Source organism: Aquarana catesbeiana, linkage group LG03 (assembly GCF_042186555.1).
Source record: "Aquarana catesbeiana isolate 2022-GZ linkage group LG03, ASM4218655v1, whole genome shotgun sequence".
Lineage (NCBI taxonomy): Eukaryota > Metazoa > Chordata > Amphibia > Anura > Ranidae > Aquarana > Aquarana catesbeiana.
The window spans coordinates 651,584,130-651,602,361 of NC_133326.1; the positions used below are offsets into that span (position 1 = coordinate 651,584,130).

Sequence of the window (18,232 nt, forward strand, 5' to 3'; positions counted from 1 at the left end):
AATTTAACAAATCTAAATGAAATTGGTTAAATAATGAATCGAAACTAAGCGAAACTAAACAATTTTTTTTTTGCACATGTCTATAATGGACACTGCTATAAAGAGGGGTGAGGACACTGCTATAAAGAAGGGGTGAGGACACTGCTATAAAAGAAGGGGTGAGGATACTGCTATAAAGAAGGTGGCTGAGGACACTGCTATAAAGGGGGGTGAGGACATTGCTCTAAAGGGGGCTGGACAGTGCAATAAGGGGGGCTGAGGACAATGCTAAAAAGAGAGGGGATGAGGACACTGCTATAAAGGGGGTTGGGCAGTGCTCTAAAGGGGGCTGAGGACACTGCTATAAAGGGGGTTTAGGACACTGCTATAAGGGGGGCTGAGGGCACTGCTATAAATGGGGGGTGAGGAAACCTATAAAGGGGGCTGCGGACACTGCTATATTCGGGGCTGTACAGTGCTATAGGGGGGATGAGGACACTGTTATAAAAGGGGGGAGAGTGAAAACTCTACAATAAAGGGGGGCTGCGGACCTGCTATAAAGAAGGGGGCTGAGGACACTTCTATAAAGGGGATGGAGGACACTGCTATAAAGGGGGGCTGGAGACAGGGGGCTGGACAGTGCTATAAGGGGGGCTGAGGACACTCCTATAAAAGGAGGCTGAGACCACTGCTATAAAGGGGCATGGGCAGTGCTATAATGGTGGCTGCTATAAAAAGGGGGGTGGGGACACTCCTATAAAGTGTGGGGGGGGGTGAGGACCCTGCTATAAAGAAGGGGGCTGAGGACACTGCTAAAAAGGGGGGGGTGAGGACACTGCTATAAAGGGGGGCTGAGGACAGTGCTATGAAGGGAGGTGAAGACTGCTATGAAGGGGGGCTAAGGGGGTGGGGTACATTGACGTAAAGGGGGTGACTATGATGCAGAGGGGAGCTGCGATGTAAGGGTGGTGACTGTGAAGTAAAGGGGGGATTGTGATGTGGGGGAAGGGAACTGTGATGTAAAGGGGGAGTAACTGAGATGTAACGTGCGTCATAGGACAAACATGTGATTCAGACCTCTGCAGGAAGAAAGATTTACTGACCACTCCTCTATAAATTTTAAGCCAATACCCCTGCTTTAGACAATTGGGCACTTCCAACCTTGTGGTAACAGTATGGTAAAGCACTTGTTCTGTTCCAGCATGAAGAACAGACAGCGAGGTGAGTAATTTGGTCCACCAGCCTGCACTCTTGGTAACAGTGTGGTACGATTAGAAATGCATACATTTGGGGAACTGAGGTGTTGGAAAAGAATGGGGCCTTGGGGCATATGTTGTAATTTTATCACAGCGTCATTGGGTCCTTGATGGTGGCAAAAAAGTTAGACTGTTGGTCTGGATGGGTGGTTTAGCCTTAATGGTGACATATATGTATGATTATGTTTGTTCATGAAAGAAGTAATTACTAATATTTATTCCAGGTTAACAATGGTTAAAAATTACTGTTGTGCACCCACCAAGCTGGTGGTGAAAGGGGGGAGCACATGGTGGGACACAGCATAATGTTGCTGCCCCCCCCCCAGGGACGCCATTGCATGACATTGGGCCATGCTGTCAAGGACCTGGTTTTAATGGTTGTATCAGAATTCATGTATGTTTTGAAGAATTGGTGTCTAAATTATATTATCGTTATTATCCTGAAAGCTGTGGCCATGTCACTATAATGAAAATCATTTGTGTCATAGTGTGTTATTTATGATGTTTAATGTGTTTAGTTTTGATGTTCAATATCACTTTGCCTTCTCAGCCCTGTCAGGGCATAGTTTGATGAGTTTAGTGTGGAAGAACTTTAGAGTCCTGACCTCAACCCTACTGAACAACACTTTTGAGATATTGAATTTAACATGTAAGTTGACCTTCACCAAAAAGCTCACTATGCTGTCCCATATGGGTATAGCAGCATAGCGTGCTAAACTTACCTATCAGCTAGGATTCAATTGCTGTTTAATGAAGTCCAAAACTGCATTTAAAAGAAGATACTTAAAATTCTATGCAGCCTGTGATGGCTCTTTCCCGAATTATTTTGAGGATGGAGCAGCAGTTTAGACCGAGCTAACATTTCCATGTAATATCAGGCATCCATGCCATTGACATTGCAGCATTGTTTGTATTTCTTTGTCCAGTGCACAAAATAAATGTGTTGTATGCTGAAATTATCATTGTGAAAAATAATATGGTAATCTAGCCACAGATTGCCTTTAGTAGCTTTATTCCTGTGACCTCTAGTGCAGCAATTCATTCAGAATAAAAATATAGTAAGGACACAGTATAGTATATAAAGTCCTTCCAGTAGTGTCCACTGTCATCCAAATATCAGACTTACAGCCTGACTGGATAGGCAAAAACAGGAAAATACAAGCAGCCATAATGTACAGTGAAATCCAGTGTCACAAACCAACCAAATAAAATACTATACATGAAACATAAAATGAGTAATTAACAAAACATGCATCACACCGTTTTCTTGCGATTCTACTTGAAAGTGGAGTTATTGCAAAATACCACCAAGATGTCTTCAAAATTGTGTTTTACAATTCATAAGAAATTTTTTTTTTTTTTTACAATTGTGTTTTTTTCCTGACCATATTAAACAGATAAAAGATAGAAAATATATACAAATTCACTATACATTTTCTTTAAAAGGGAAAACAGAAAGTGAAAAATCGTAAATTCTGAAATTTGTTGGTGCTTTAGGATCAATTTGGGGGTGGTCCTCCACTAAGGTGGCATGGATGACCAATGATCAGATTCAAGTATGGAAGAGCATGTGACCTTCTTCCTGTATCAGTGCTCGGCCCAAAATGGCCACTCGAGAGACCCGAGAAGTGCTACATGAGGGGCAGTGATGTCATTCATCCATGTAAGTTCCAGAGCTTGCTCAGGGTGGACTGTTGTGGCAGGGAGGCAACAATGGGTGAGTATACCCTGCTGGGGGAATGGATGAAGTGGTAGTGCCTTTTTAAAATACAATGGAATATGGGGGCTGCCATTCTTGACCTGCTCCTAAAAAATGCTAAATGGTTTGCTGTCTCTGGCTTCAATATTTTTTAATCACTGAACAGTAACAAGAATACAGATTGGAATGTCAGTGTGGAGTTAGAACTCCTGATCTGCATACTTGTTCTGAGATGGAAAGTATTGATTGCATTGGATCAACACTTTTGGCTTTTTTTGTAACGAACGGCAGACAGCGTATATCTCTCACTATAGGTGGCTTCCTTTCCCAGATAACAAGCAATTGTGCTGCAAGTTTGAAAATTACCCACTAAACTATTGCTAGAATTGCCAGGCTTCACAAGTTTGTTTCACAATTGCAGCAAGTCCGCATTGCATGACACCAGATCAACTTTCTTTGCAAACATTCTGCAAGTCTGCTGCAAGTTCTGGTTCAGGTATGTTGTGCAATAGTCATCCCACCACAGGGGTCACTGTGGCTGAATTTTCATGTTGTAACTTGCAGCGCTCTTGCTGTAGATTCACCACTGCAACTTTGCTCTTGCTAGAGACTTGCCACACAAATTTGCTACAAATTGGAAAAGTGTCAACTAGAACTAGTGCTTCAAGTGCTCTGCAAGTCTACAACTTGTCAGTGAAAAGCAATTTAACAGACTTACAATTCAACACTGTCACACATTTTTGGCAAGTTATCCTTGCTATCTGGGTTCATATGTCAAATAAACCTCATGTATACACAGTTTTCCCTCTTTTAATGGCTGTGGATGGTCTGGCACAATGCAACCCATAGCACAAGTAAAACACCCCAAATGTGGTACATCTGATATTCCATTAAAAAACACAAAAAATTGATGAATTTTTCCCTTTTAGTTGTTAAAGTCTTTTATAGTATCCTTTGCAGCCATTAAAAATGTTTTGTTTTTTTTTGCCATGGGGAAAATGTGGACACGTGGAACTTCCTGTATTAAAATATTGGGCAACCAGCTGTAGCTTAGCCTACATGTGGCATTATTGCTGATCAGGCCAAGTAGATTGTCTAAGCCATGTAGTATATGCCATGGCAGTTTTTAAGGTTGACAGGTATCTGCTTGGGTATCTTATAGCAGAGTTGGAAGTCAAATACAGTCATGTAAAAGGTATGCAGTGCTCTTTTTATCCCTCACATGATCTGGAAGTCCAAGTTGCACCAGGCAGTCTAATCTGTACATGACTGCCCACTCTTACTAAACAAAGAGCCTCATAGCCACAAACTTTGAACATTTTCCACTGGAAGCAAAAGAAGCCCAAGCTTTACCTGGCATGGTAGAAACCAACATAGATGATAACTATTACTTACAAACACTTGACTGCACTTTTTGCCCTGCATCTCCAATATAGTATCCACCTAACAGAAAAGGGTACCTCTGGGCACTATTACCTACTGTAATCACTGCCCAATCTGTGGACAGCCCCAGTACTGCAAAGCAACAGGTTTGCTTTAATGCCAACCCCCACCGCTGCACATTGACTGCCCTCTACTCTATTTGCCAGACAAGCAAAGTCACATACCTGCCACTTTTAAGTATGGAGAACACATGGCACATTCTTTTGGCCCCTCAGGTTCTCAATGCTGTCACATGGAAAGGAAAAAAAGTAGCTGTGGAGGTTGGCAGTAAGGTACACCATTTGAGTTAACCTACATGGCCAAAGCACAGGTTCACTTTAAGAAATAAGGTCACCTGCAGCTGTTAATAAATGGCAGGAGCCATATCTGTAACCCCCATATTTGACTGGTTGCTCATCAACACCTTAGATGATTCACCTACATTTTAGTAAAATCTACTATTGTCTAATTATGGGGAAAAAAAGAAATGAGGAACGCATCCATTAACAAAGGTTATGAAGGAGATGAAGTCCAGTCTCCTTCATTCCCCAACCCTCACCGACTTCCTCCCACCTCAGGAGTGATTATTGTCATATTCGTGCTTCTTGAAGATGAAACACTTTCTCTGTCCCCTTCATCTTCTTCAGTCTCTACACTGTCCCCGCAACTGCCAGACAATGGGGAGACAATTCCATGGAACTCCTTGGCTTTCTTCTTTTCTTGGAAGTTATCCTCAGGGCTGAGACTTTCTTTACCTTTCTCCGCACGGTCACAGACAGTTTGTGGGAATCTCATCTTGGTGGGAGCTGCTTTGGAGGTTTGGTTGTGCTGGTCGCTCAGCAGAGTAACCAGGAAGGTGATGTATCGCATGGCCAGGCGGAGGATCTCATTCTTGCTCAGCTTTTTATCAGGAGGGTGTGTGGGAATAAGCTTCCGTAGCTCAGCAAAGGCCCCGTTGACATTCTGCTGCCTCCAGCGCTCGCGGCTGTTTGTGAAGACACGGCGGGCGACTTTCTGTGGCTGCCTGACTGTGGAATGAAACAAAAGAGTTAAACTGGCAGTGCATTGAAAGGGATAAAGGACTTTTTATATTAAAGCGTAAGTTTTCTTTTAAACCGGGTGGCCCTGGTTTAAAAGAAGAAGATGGAGGAAGAAACCGAAGGAAGAAGGAAGTAAGAAGATGGAAAGAAGAAGACTTTAAATAAAGGAATTGTCAAAAACTGTCTCTTGTCATTTTTAAAAATTTTGACACTTTTTTTGTGAAATGGTAGGGGTACTTTTGTACTCCATTACCATTTCACACAGGGCGGAGCCAGGATCTGGGGGTCCCCTTGTTAAAGGGGGCTTCCAGATTCTGATAAGCCCCCCGCCCGCAGACCCCCACAACCCTTGGCCGGTGGCCCTTGTCCTAATCAACATGGGGACAAGGTGCTTTGGGGGGCCACTACCCCAAAGCACCCTCCCAATGTTGAGGGCATGTGGCCTGGTACTGTTCAGGAGGGGGGGCGCTCTCTTGTTCCCCCCTCTTTTCCTGCGGCCTGCCAGGTTGCATGTTCGGATAAGGGTCTGGTATGGATTTTTGGGGGGACCCCACACCATTTTTTTAAAAAAATTGGCGTGGGGTTCCCCTTAAAATCCATACCAGACCTGAAGGGTCTGGTATGGATTTTGAGGGGGACCCCACACCATTTTTTTTTTAAATTTTGGCGCTGGGTTCCCCATAATATCCATACCAGACCTGAAGGACCTGGTATGGAATTTAGAGGGACCCCCATGCCATTTTAAAAAATTTTGGTTCAGGGTTCCCCTGTGGGGAACTCCCATGCCGTTTTTATCAATGAACTTTTATGTGTATTGTCGGACCGACAATTCATTAATAGCCACGAGTAGTTTTAAATGACTTTTTTTCCTTTGAAATGTCATTTTGCTGTCAGACTGTTCTAAACACGGGAAACATGCGCCCCTTTACAGGCATACTATAGACACCTCCAGGTATGAAATTTAAAGGAATATTACACTTTTATTGTTTCACTTTAAGCATTATTAAAATCACTGCTCCCGAAAAAACAGCCGTTTTTAAAACTTTTTTTTGCATTGATATATGTCCCCTGGGGCAGGACCCAGGTCCCCAAACACTTTTTATGACAATACCATGCATATAAGCCTATAAAATTAGCACTTTTGATTTCTCCCATAGACTTTTAAAGGGTGTTCTGCGGCTTTTGAATTTGCCGCGAACACCCCAAATTGTTCGCTGTTCGGCGAACTGACGAACAGCTGATGTTCGAGTCGAACATGAGTTCGACTTGAACTCGAAGCTCATCCTTACTGGTGATACAAAATAATTGCTTTCATAGAAGTTACTGTACATAGAGGTCCTAATATACAATGGCATAAATACAGCCAAAAAGGCCTAGTTGGCTGCTATGGGGCAAAAGGGGCTCATGTTCATCCTTGCCTTGATTGTTATCAATCTTGTATGCTTAAAGAAGAACTAAAGGCAAACCTTCAATTTTCATTTTGGATAGAGCAAGGGAGGGTAATAACCCCTGTCAGATTTTTTTTCTTCGCTATCTGTGTCCCATTGCAGAGATTCCCTTCACTTTCTGTCCCATAACTAAACAGGAAGTGAGAGGAAATCCCTGCGAATCAAGGGAATTCCTTGGGGACCCCCAGGTCACCAGATTTAGTGTCCCCATTGGAAGATTTCCCCTCTATTACCTTGCAGCGAGGGAGCACTGTAACCTTAGGACATACGTTACTGGCAGGACCACCAGGTGAAAATAAAATGAGAAACGCCTTAAGTAAAAATAATGCAGCCACAACATCCAAGGACTGGAGCAACGTTTCGGAGTCACGCAGGACCCCTTCCTCAGGCATGTGACTCTGAAACGTTGCACTCTCCTTGTGTTGTGATCATGCAATAAACTATCCGTTTGGACGCTACTTTGTGTCGATCCATGGTGTGCTGGCAAATATCTACTTTGTGACTTGAACCAGTATCCAGCTGGTTATTGCTGCAGCACCAACATTTTGAGAGCTTATACAGCAACGTGTGCGATGGGAAAATTAAGTATTATTGTAAGTGACGTCAGACGCACGCCAAAACTGGGACCGCAGGGTCAGCCTTCTTGGAATTGGGCTTTGCATTGTTGTCCTGCAGACGTAAGCATGTAGATGTGGAAATAAATATTTTAATGTTTGAATTGCTACACTATGGTCCTTCTTTGAATTTATTTGCATGGTTACCACTTAATATACTTATGGGGGATCTGATGAGAGTGAGCGGTGAAAATTGGATAGGATAAAGTGTGCATTTATAGCCCTAAATAGTGGTGGGCTTTTAAGTCTGGTAAGTCTGCACTATTTTACTGGAGTGTTTGTATGCACTTTGTGGATGTTTAGCATATGGGAATCGGATGTTCTTTTTCGGAACCATAACCTATATTACAATGTGAGCATAATTTTATGTTAGTAATGTATGAAGCCGTTATTATACTAATATAGCGTTTTTGGATTTTTGGGTTAATCCAACGATGGGCGAGGATATTGGTGGGAAGAATTTGATGGAGAGCATATGATATCTGCCAGATATAACCCTTATTGGGTAAGAGTAGATAACACAAGGGTAAAGGGACATGCACTGAAGAGCACTGGGTTACCAGTTATTCACTTAAATGTGAGCACAATAAAATTTGATTTGTGGTTTTTACAGTTAAAGCATAGGTAATAGCATATACACTATATATTTTTTGGTTTGTTTGTTTACTGTTTTCTTGCTGGATGGAATTATGTTTTCAGGAAGAGAAGAAGACGATGGCATAAAGACGCAAGAACAAGACGCAAAAAATTTTTCAACAAGTTTTATTTTGACCCATATGTGTAAAGAGTCTTTATATCTGGTGAGAATTTAAGAAAAAAAACCACATGGATCATAATTAAATATTGCCATGGATTTGGAAGCGCTGGTTTTTGATTTGGATGTTTTGTTCCAGCCCAGGGGGGCATTGTGTTGCCTGTGGTCATTTCTTATATTCTGTGTGCTAATATTTACATAGAGTAATGGAGTTTTCCACCTCCATTCTAAGCCTACTCTACCTACCCTGTAAAGGAAAGATGCTTATACTTACCTATGCTGAGGGCTCTCCAGTCCGGTCACATGATCTCTCTAGCGGCCAACTTCAGTGGATGAAGACATATCGCCAACAACGGCTGCAGAGACTATGTGGAGATGTCTTCCATAGGCTTAATATGGGGCATCCGTTGTCGGCTGTCCCTCTCTTTACTGGACCTAGCGCTGGGAGAGGATCATGTGACTGGACCAGAGCACCCTCAGAATAGGTAAGTATAGACATCTTTCAATCACAGGTAGACATGTGCAGGATGAAAAAATTCGTTTAGTTTAGTTTCGTTTCGATTCGTTATTTAACTTAATTCGTTTAGTTAAATTCGTTGCATTCATTACATTCGTTTTCGGAATTCGTTTCGTTTCGTATTCGAATTCGAAAAAATTCGACCGCATTCGAAAAAATTCGACCGTATTCGAAAAAAACTATCAAATTCGAAAAAATTCTACCACATTCGGAAAAAACTATCAAATTCGAAAAAATTCCACCACATTCGAAAAAAACTATCAAATTCGAAAAAATTCTACCACATTCTAAAAAAACTGTCAAATTCGAAAAATTTCTACCACATTCGAAAAAAACTATCAAATTCGAAAAAATTCTTACTACATTTGAAAAAACTATCAAATTCGAAAAAATTCTACCACATTCGAAAAAAACTGTCAAATTCGAAAAAATTCTTACTACATTTGAAAAAACTATCAAATTCGAAAAAATTCTACCACATTCGAAAAAAACTGTCAAATTCGAAAAATTTCTACCACATTCGAAAAAAACTATCAAATTCGAAAAAATTCTTACTACATTTGAAAAAACTATCAAATTCGAAAAAATTCTACCACATTCGAAAAAAACTATCAAATTCGAAAAAATTCTACCACATTCGAAAAAAACTGTCAAATTCGAAAAATTTCTACCATATTCGAAAAAAACTATCAAATTCGAAAAAATTCTTACTACATTTGAAAAAACTATCAAATTCGAAAAAATTCTACCACATTCGAAAAAAACTGTCAAATTCGAAAAATTTCTACCACATTCGAAAAAAACTATCAAATTCGAAAAAATTCTTACTACATTTGAAAAAACTATCAAATTCGAAAAAATTCTACCACATTCAAAAAAAAATGTCAAATTTGAAAAAATTCTTACTACATTTGAAAAAACTATCAATTTCGAAAAAATTCTACCACATTCGAAAAAAACTGTCAAATTCGAAAAAATTCTACCACATTCGAAAAAAACTGTCAAATTCGAAAAATTTCTACCACATTCGAAAAAAACTATCAAATTCGAAAAAAACAATAACTGAATTTGAAAAAGTAAACTATATATAACCATTTTGCGAAATTTGAAATTCGTATAGAATGAAATCGAATTCCAATAGAAAAGATTAGGATAGAATAGAAAGTATAAAAGAATAGCATCATGTTTTCGAATTCGATTCGAATATGTTTTCGAATATGTTTTCGAATTCGATTCGAATATGTTTTCGAATATGTTTTCGAATTCGATTCGAATATGTTTTCGAATTCGATTCGAATATGTTTTCGAATTCGATTCGAATATGTTTTCGAATTCGATTCGAATTTGTTCGTTTTTTTTTCGGATTCGTTTAAATTCTTTACTTTTGTCATTCGGAAATTCGGATGCATCCGAATTTCCGAATAATGAAAAATTCGTCCGAATTTCGATTCGGAACGAAACGAAATGCACATGCCTAATCACAGGTTAGTTAGAAAAGGGGCTTATAATGCGGGTGGGAGCAGGTTTAAGTATAGACAGGATTTGAATGGACTTCCACTTCATGTTCTGCTAATTCGATTAATCTTTCTTAGTGCTTAGTGATTGCATTAAATGATTTCACCTCCCTGGAGTTCAGCTTATTGTCTATGACATACTGTAATCTACCATGTCTAAAACCATATCTGTTCCTTCTCAGTTATTTTCCCGTCTTGTGCTTCTTAGCAGGTTTGCTGGCCACCACATTTGCAAATTACATGAAATCTTCCTTCATCGGTCTTCCCCACATCTCTCTGGTCTCTCTACTTTTATGTGTTACACATCACACATTACTCAGCGGAAGACAAGATTGATAGATAACAGAATCTGTAAACCCACAAGACCACATCTTCCTCCAGGCAACCGCCAATAAACACATAGCTCTCCGATTCTATGCCAGGTGCAGTCCTGGCATAGTCACCACAACTGAGTAGTTTACTAAATTCCAGAATCCAGAAAACAACCAGATCTGGGTATGTCCTCACACATACATAAGCTGCTACTATATTAGGGCTCTCTCTTCTATCAAAGCAGTGGCGGTTAACTTTCTTGATTTGATGGGCCTCAAGTGTGGTCCTCGACATCACCAAAAGGCCGCACATAAAATTCTGTGAATATTCAATGTCATAGACATCAGAGACACAACAGGATAAAGTCAAAGACTAAAGGCATGATACAGGAGATGGTCATAGACTGCAGGCATGATACAGGAGATGGTCATAGACTGCAGACATGATACAGGAGATGGTCAGAGACTGAAGATATGATACAGGAGATGGTCAGAGACTGGAGATATGATACAGGCGATGGTCAGAGACTGCAGACATGATACAAGAGATGTTTAGAAATTGCAGACATGATACAGGAGATGGTCAGAGACTGCAGATCCGATACAGGAGATGTTCAGAGACTGTGGACATGATACAAGAGATGGTCAGAGATTGCAGACGTGCTGCAAGAAGCTGCCAGAGACTGCAGACATAGTATCAGAGATGGTCAGAGACTGCAAACATCATACAAGAGATGGTTAGAGACCACATACATATTATATGAGACTTCTAGAAATCACTGCTTTACCAGGGCAATATGAAAACACAGATTGGTGCCTGTTCGGGCCCCGCGGGCTGCACAAAAAGTGGCAAAGGGCCACATGCGCCTCCCAGGTTGCGGGTTGCACACCATGGTATTAAAGTGTAATTATAATAATTTGGGTCAAATCTATTTATTTTTTAGGTTTTAAAACGAATACTTTTATTAGCTGTTTATAGAAATTCTGGTTTATGAACAAAAACATTTATCCCAACCACAGTGTCTCTTTAAAATATACGTGCTATACATGCATCTGCTGAATCCAGTCTTCAACTCTTTTGCAGAGCTAGAAGTGCAGCTTGGATCTTTAGCATCTGACACGTCTAGGTGTGTCAGGGGCCTGCATCTCCCGGCTGCACTATGTTGATTGCTCCTTTACTGGTCACTATGTCACCAGTGTGTCCCATCAGACCTTGAGGTAGTGGCTTAGCGTTATGTATGGACACTGCAGAGCCATAGACAGCATAATCTGTGGCATTGCCACAACTAAGGTGGGGTTCGAAACACTAAACCAGGCAACCATGTGCAGAGTTTTTTAGATCATGTTGCCATTATTGCATTGCGGTATCGTGCCACATTTTACCAACAGAGGTATGCCACGCCGCAGTGCAAAGCGTGGCAACGCTCCAACATGCGTTGCAATGTGGTATGCTGTCAAAAAAGGTGCAGGTCCAATTTCTGGACCCCTGAGGTGTGTGCCAGACCATTCATTTTTAAACAGCTGTCTAATGCAACGCATGTTAATGTGTGAAAAAACACCTCTGTGGTTAGGTGTGAACCTAGTCTAATGCCCGTACACCCAATCGTACAAGACGTACGGCGAGCCGATAAAAAGGAAGTTCAATAGTCATGTGATATCTCCATTATGAACGCTAGTTTTACAAGACCGAGCGCTTCTGGCCTTGTACTTGATTCCAAGCATGCGTGGACTTTTGTGCAACGGACTTGTGTACACATGATCAGTCCGACAACAAAAATTTGTTGGAGGAAAATTTGAGAACCTGCTAGCCAACATTTGTTGGCAGAAAGTCTGACAACAAATGTTTGATGGAGCATACATACTTTCCGCCAACAAGCTCACATCCAACATTTGTTGTCAGAAAATCCGATCGTGTGTACGCGGCATTAGGCCTGAGACCCACAATGTGCAGGTACACACTTCACAGCTCCCAGCATAAAATGGTTTACCACGCTAATATCACAAGGTGACTCAACAAGGAATTACAAATAAAGGGTGGAATGTGCAATCTGCACATTGCTAGTATTTCTTGGACCACCACATCCAGCATATACATTTTCCTATAATGGTAAAATGGTATCTTCCTTTCCTATTTTCCACTGTTTGTGCAGGCCAATTCCCAGTTCTAACTATGTCTGCAGACTTGTAACCAAGACATGTACACCTGTACATTGACCCGAGTTGTATTCTTCATAAATCAAAAAAGGTATTCAGAAGTGTTTGTAGGGGAAACCGAGCAAATGCTGCAAAAAAGCCACCCAGTTTACCTGCTTGATTACCCAGATACTTCCAGATATCGGGAGCATGTAACTCTCCCCTCTCTCCCAGGTGCCTATGGGGCCAATTGCCAGGGCCAAGCACATGATATCTACATATGCTCTGATAAGGCTGCCATGAAGCTTACAAAGGGCTCTCTTTATCTGGCTCCAAGAGGTGAACAGAAGTTACAGTAAGTCACAAGCTGTAGGGTTTTTATCTCTATCCAGTACTCATTAGATGGTTTTCCTCTGACGTCCTGTCCACCCTTACTAGATAGGAAATAAGGGTAAATCTCCAACAGCAACACATAAAGCAATTCTAATGTTTTTTTGTCCAGTGTTAGAAGGATAAAACCCTTGTCCTGTTTGTCTGTGCGTAGGGATCCTGTCCTAGGCCGTTTTGACCCCAACAAAATTTAGTGAGTTTGTTCCTAGGCTGTAATCAGCTTGAGCAACTGTTCACCTCTTTCTAGGCTCTAAAGGTCTTCCCTAAGCTAGGTGAGCTGATTGTTTCTGTCTGTCACTGTGAAGCAGCTTCCATTATTAGAGTGTGAAGGGCAATCACTGAGATATGAATCTGACCCAACCAATCCCTGAGGTCTCTGTTCAGGGGTATGGTTTGGAAGATAATACATATTTGGGTCACCTTCCCAGAGTGTTCTTTACCTCCTAAGTTTCTGCCTGTAGAGAATGTGTGTTTATCGTCTCTCTCCATTTTGGCCTTGGGCCATGTGCTGTACACCCAAGGACTTAAGCTACCTGCTGGAGTGAATGTCTAAAGGTAGTTGGGCTGGAAAAGGAACATCTTGCTGAAGAATGTCATAGAGGAACAGGGTAGAAGCTACCATCTTGATACTGTAAGAAGGATTCATCTTTAACTGCTATCAGTAGGTCAAGGGACACATTGGTTAGAGAACTATCCACTACTAATGAAAGACAATGACTACTCTTACAAACTCATAGATCAGTCTGGCTGCGTTCACAAGGTTAACAATTACCAAGAGGCTGAAATTAAAGTGTCTACTACAACTGCTACCTTCAAAACATCTGTCCTGTTTGTGTGCTATTTTGGGGTATCCCACATCCCAAACCCTGTCCTAGACAATAGTTTAGTAACAAAATGTAAAAAGACTGTCACCCGATTTAGTTTTCACCACACTATACACCAAGAACCAGACCCTGAGATTGAAATGTCAGCCTGGCACACTACATTGGGGGTATTCCACATCTCCCTAAAAGAAGAAGTTCTACAAGTGTATCTGTTGCATATTTCCCCTTACTTTCTATCTAACTCTATTCTGACCAAGACAGTAAGTGAGGGAAAATCCCTCTAACAGAGCCCCGAATAGCACTAAAACCCCTCCAGGGGTTCTACTTCTTCCTTATACTATCCAATAATAACAAATAAAATTTGGGCTGGACATACACTGTAAGTAAATCCATTGTCCTAAATGGGCAAAAGCAGGATCACTTTAAACATACACCATTTCACAACAGAACATGAAAGAGAAGACATCGTCCCACATAACAGTTTATTAGGCCAGACAGTAGTCTAAGGACTCTTTCACACCAACGGACTGATCGGGTCCGCCTGTCCATTTTTCAGGCAGACCTGATCCGAACACCCATTGTTCTCTATGGAGCGGCTATGTGTCCGCTGACACCCGCTGGCATCCGATCTGGTCCACTAAAAACAGACGGATGGGGATACGTTCGCTATCCATCTGGCTGTTCAGATTGGATGACAGCAATGGCCAGGTGGTCCGTTTCCATCCGACTGCCCCATAGAGAACAGCGGGCTGTGTCCTTGTCCACTCTGCATGGCAGAGTGGACACGGACCTGTCACCTGCCTCATCAGCGGGGATCAGTGGAGAAATCCTCGCTGAGCAGGCGGATCCACTTGATGGAGTCAGCCCCATCTGAAAGGGGCCCAGGTCAGAGATATGCAATCCAAGTAAGTGATCCTTTTCTATAGTTTAACAATATTTTATACCCTAAAATGTGTTTCTCAGAAGAACTCGGTGGAAATCGATCACAGGCTTTTTCAACCAGGGTGCCTTCAGATTTCCTCAGGGGTTCCTTGCCAAAATGCTAAAAATTGCCCAAAAATGTTATACAAACCGACAGGTGGGTGAAGCCTGCCTTAAGCCTGTTACACAAAGCCACAGGTTTGTGTGGCTTTGTGTGCACCTTTAGTGTGCACCTTTAAAACCTTCCAGCCGCCGGCATCCCAACAACCAATGACATTATTAATTGATAAGGAGGACATTGGGCGCCTGCATAGCATCCTTGTTTGCCCCTCCTCTGCACCTTTCCATCAGCACTGAGGTCACATTACCAGAGTGAGGGAGAGAAACTGAATGAGAAGAGAAGCACTGGAATACTAATAAGTACCAGTTTTTGCAAAGGTGTATTTACTTTGGAAGAATAAATTACCTCTGAGGTTGGCTGTCCTAAGTGTGTGGATGTTGTTGCGTTATGTAAAACTGTTAGCTTAGTTTTTTACATTTTAGAATGAGGTTAGAATGGGGTGCATAATTTTAAAGGGTGCCTTGACTGTAAAAAATGTTGAGAAACACTGATCTATCACAAAGCTCAGGTCTTCTTGATCCATGTTGGGGGCAGCAGAGGACAGGAGTGAACACACAGTCAAAAGAAACTGTTAACATACCTAAGAATGGCGGCTCCACGACTTCAGTATGACTTCTCCTCTTAAATCTCCCAGAAAAGAGGGGAATCAGACTCGAGGCACAGATAAAAGGACTGAAAAACAGAAACATTGAAAAATGTATTTTTTAGTTTATTGAATATATCAAATAATATACTTGCAACATTGAAAATAATACTATTTCTTTTTAGGCCTCATGCAGCAGACTTCTTGTAAACGCTCTTTCTCCTGACAGGAGAAAATCAGCATTATAAACTCACCTAAGCTGCATTTTTTCAAACCAATTTTAGCGAGTTTAGCAGAGTTTAGAGTTTGGCCGTTTATTTATTTCATTGGCCAGAATTTTTATTTATTCTGGCCATTGAAATAAAAAAAATGCTGAGATGCAAAGGTGTTGAACAGCGTTTACATGCATTTAACAGCGTTCAGCGTTTTTTGTGGCAAAAATTCCTTCTGAACCCCAGTTTAGGGCATTCATAAAACACCCCCTAAACTCCCCTGCTACTAAACTGCTAAAAACGTCCATGTATGCATGGACACATAGGATAACATTGGGGGAGTTCAAGGACAGAAAAAAAAATGCCTAGATTCACAAAAACTTGAGTTCAACAGCAGCAGTGAGCATGGGGCCTTAAAGTGTCTATCGTGGAGCAATTATCTGTGATGATCAGCCCTGGACACAGACTGTCGCAGGTAATCGATCCAGGAGCAATTACATGTGAGCGGCCACAATGAGCTGCAGGAGCTGTCAGCCTCCCATTGCTTTGACTCACAGCTAATTGCCAGGAACCTCCAGCTGGGTCTACCACATGTAATCACTACTGGCCCCCTTTCGCAAGTGTGAATGGCCTAATACTTTTTCAGGCACTGACATGGAACTAGCAAACAGATCTGGCTTCACTTACTGCACGCTCAAAAGGCATGAAAGCCAGAAACAGTGAAGAGACCTACATTTTTTCAGATCAGCAGCGTACATTAACATTTCTTTACCATTATGTAGCAAGGTCCCAGGCCTCCTTTAGTCTAATGAGAACCTCAGGAGCCAGGGACAGCTGACTTCTGTATAGAGTGGGTTGTAAGGCATAGTTGGTGTAATGTAAGGTAGATTCATGGGTGACCGAAACTTCTTGAATGCAAAGAGATTTATTTTCTTTTGAACAGATCAGTGGGAGAGAGGGTTTAGGGCCAGGACACCCTTAGGTGGTTGCAATGTCCATTGGCAGACTCCGAGACTTCTACAGGTAGGCAGCTATGCAGGGATAGGCATCCAGCAAGACGCCACATCTGCATGTGTTGGAGCGCTGTCTCCTATGGCAACAGTCTTAGAACAGTTCCTAACACAGATTGTAACAAACTCCTTTACTTTTATACAGTCACTTCTTGTAGATTCTCAGCCCACTGAGCTCCCAGTCTCTTTCATTAGACTTTCTGGTTCACTGCTACTGAATCCCGTGAGCTCTTCTAATCTTCTTACTTTAGTATCTTCCTCAAGCGCCACCCCCACTTCCCTGCTGGGTCCCTGGCTTGGCACTCCAGATACTCCTCAAGCATGCCACTCCTTGGCACCTGCTGAAGTTTCCCGATTCTTCACCGTCCCCGTTCGGTGAGAATACTGCTCCGGTACTTGCTTCAGCTACTCACTGTGGTCCCTGGCAACAAGGTGGTTGGTCCCTTAGTGGCGACAGCTTCCCTCTACCTCCGACCACAACAGATTCTCCGGGCGGCAGAACCATCCCTTCTGGTTGGACTGCAAGCCGCAATCCCAATCCTACACTGCTCTCTTGCTTCTGGAAAGGCCCTCAGACAGCCTAGCAGCCAGATGTGCCCAGGATAGGCCTAAACTCCGGCCTAGCAGCCCGGGTAGCACAACACATGTCCACCCATACAGCCGTCCAGGTGGCACACAACACAGTTCACCTGACCTCACCCAAATATATAGGTTTTCCCAGCAGGCCAAGGGACCAAGAAAACCCCTGCCCAGGGGCATTGCTAGGTGGGAAAAGACCAGGGGCTGCAGCCCGAAGTCCAAGCCCGTTGGGGTGTTGTGTGGCCGGGGGGGGGGTAAGCTCACTTGCTGGTTGCTGCCTGGCTTAGCAGTGCCCATCAATGCTGATCACTAAAAACTGACCTACATGACCCACACTAACCTAACTGACAAACACTGACCTACCTGACACACACTGACCCACACTAACCTACCTGACACACACTGACCTGTCTGACACACACTGACCTACCTGACACATACTGACCATTACACTGACCTACCTCACTTACACTGACCTACCTGACCATAACACTGACCTACCTGACACACACTGACCATTACACTGACCTACCTGACACACAGTGACCATTACACTGACCCACACTGACCTACCTGACCCACACTGATCAGTACACTGACCCACACTGACCTACCTGATGCACACTGACCTACCTGACCCACACTGTTTATTACACTGACCCACACTGACCTACCTGATGCACACTGACCTACCTGACCCACACTGACCTACCTGACCATTACACTGACCTACCTGACCCACACTGACCTACCTGACCCACACTGACCTACCTGACACACACTGACCATTACACTGACCTACCTGACACACACTGACCCACACTGATCATTACACTGACCCACACTGTACTACCTGACCATTACACTGACCTACCTGACCCACACTGACCTATTTGACACACACT

The 18,232-nt window shown here is 42.4% G+C and overlaps 1 protein-coding gene across 1 annotated transcript in view; it reads right to left on the bottom strand.

Annotated features, from left to right (window-relative positions):
• Window positions 1-2,230: 2,230 nt before the first annotated feature.
• Window positions 2,231-18,232, bottom strand: part of LYL1 (LYL1 basic helix-loop-helix family member) — a 33,355-nt gene continuing 17,353 nt past the window's right edge. Inside the window, exons 3-4 of the mRNA XM_073622654.1 lie at window positions 15,524-15,615; window positions 2,231-5,384 (exon numbers count right to left, since the gene is read on the bottom strand). Of these exons, the coding sequence (XP_073478755.1) occupies window positions 4,912-5,384; window positions 15,524-15,615 (565 nt within the window). The 3' untranslated portion in view covers window positions 2,231-4,911. The remainder of the gene's footprint in view (window positions 5,385-15,523; window positions 15,616-18,232) is intronic.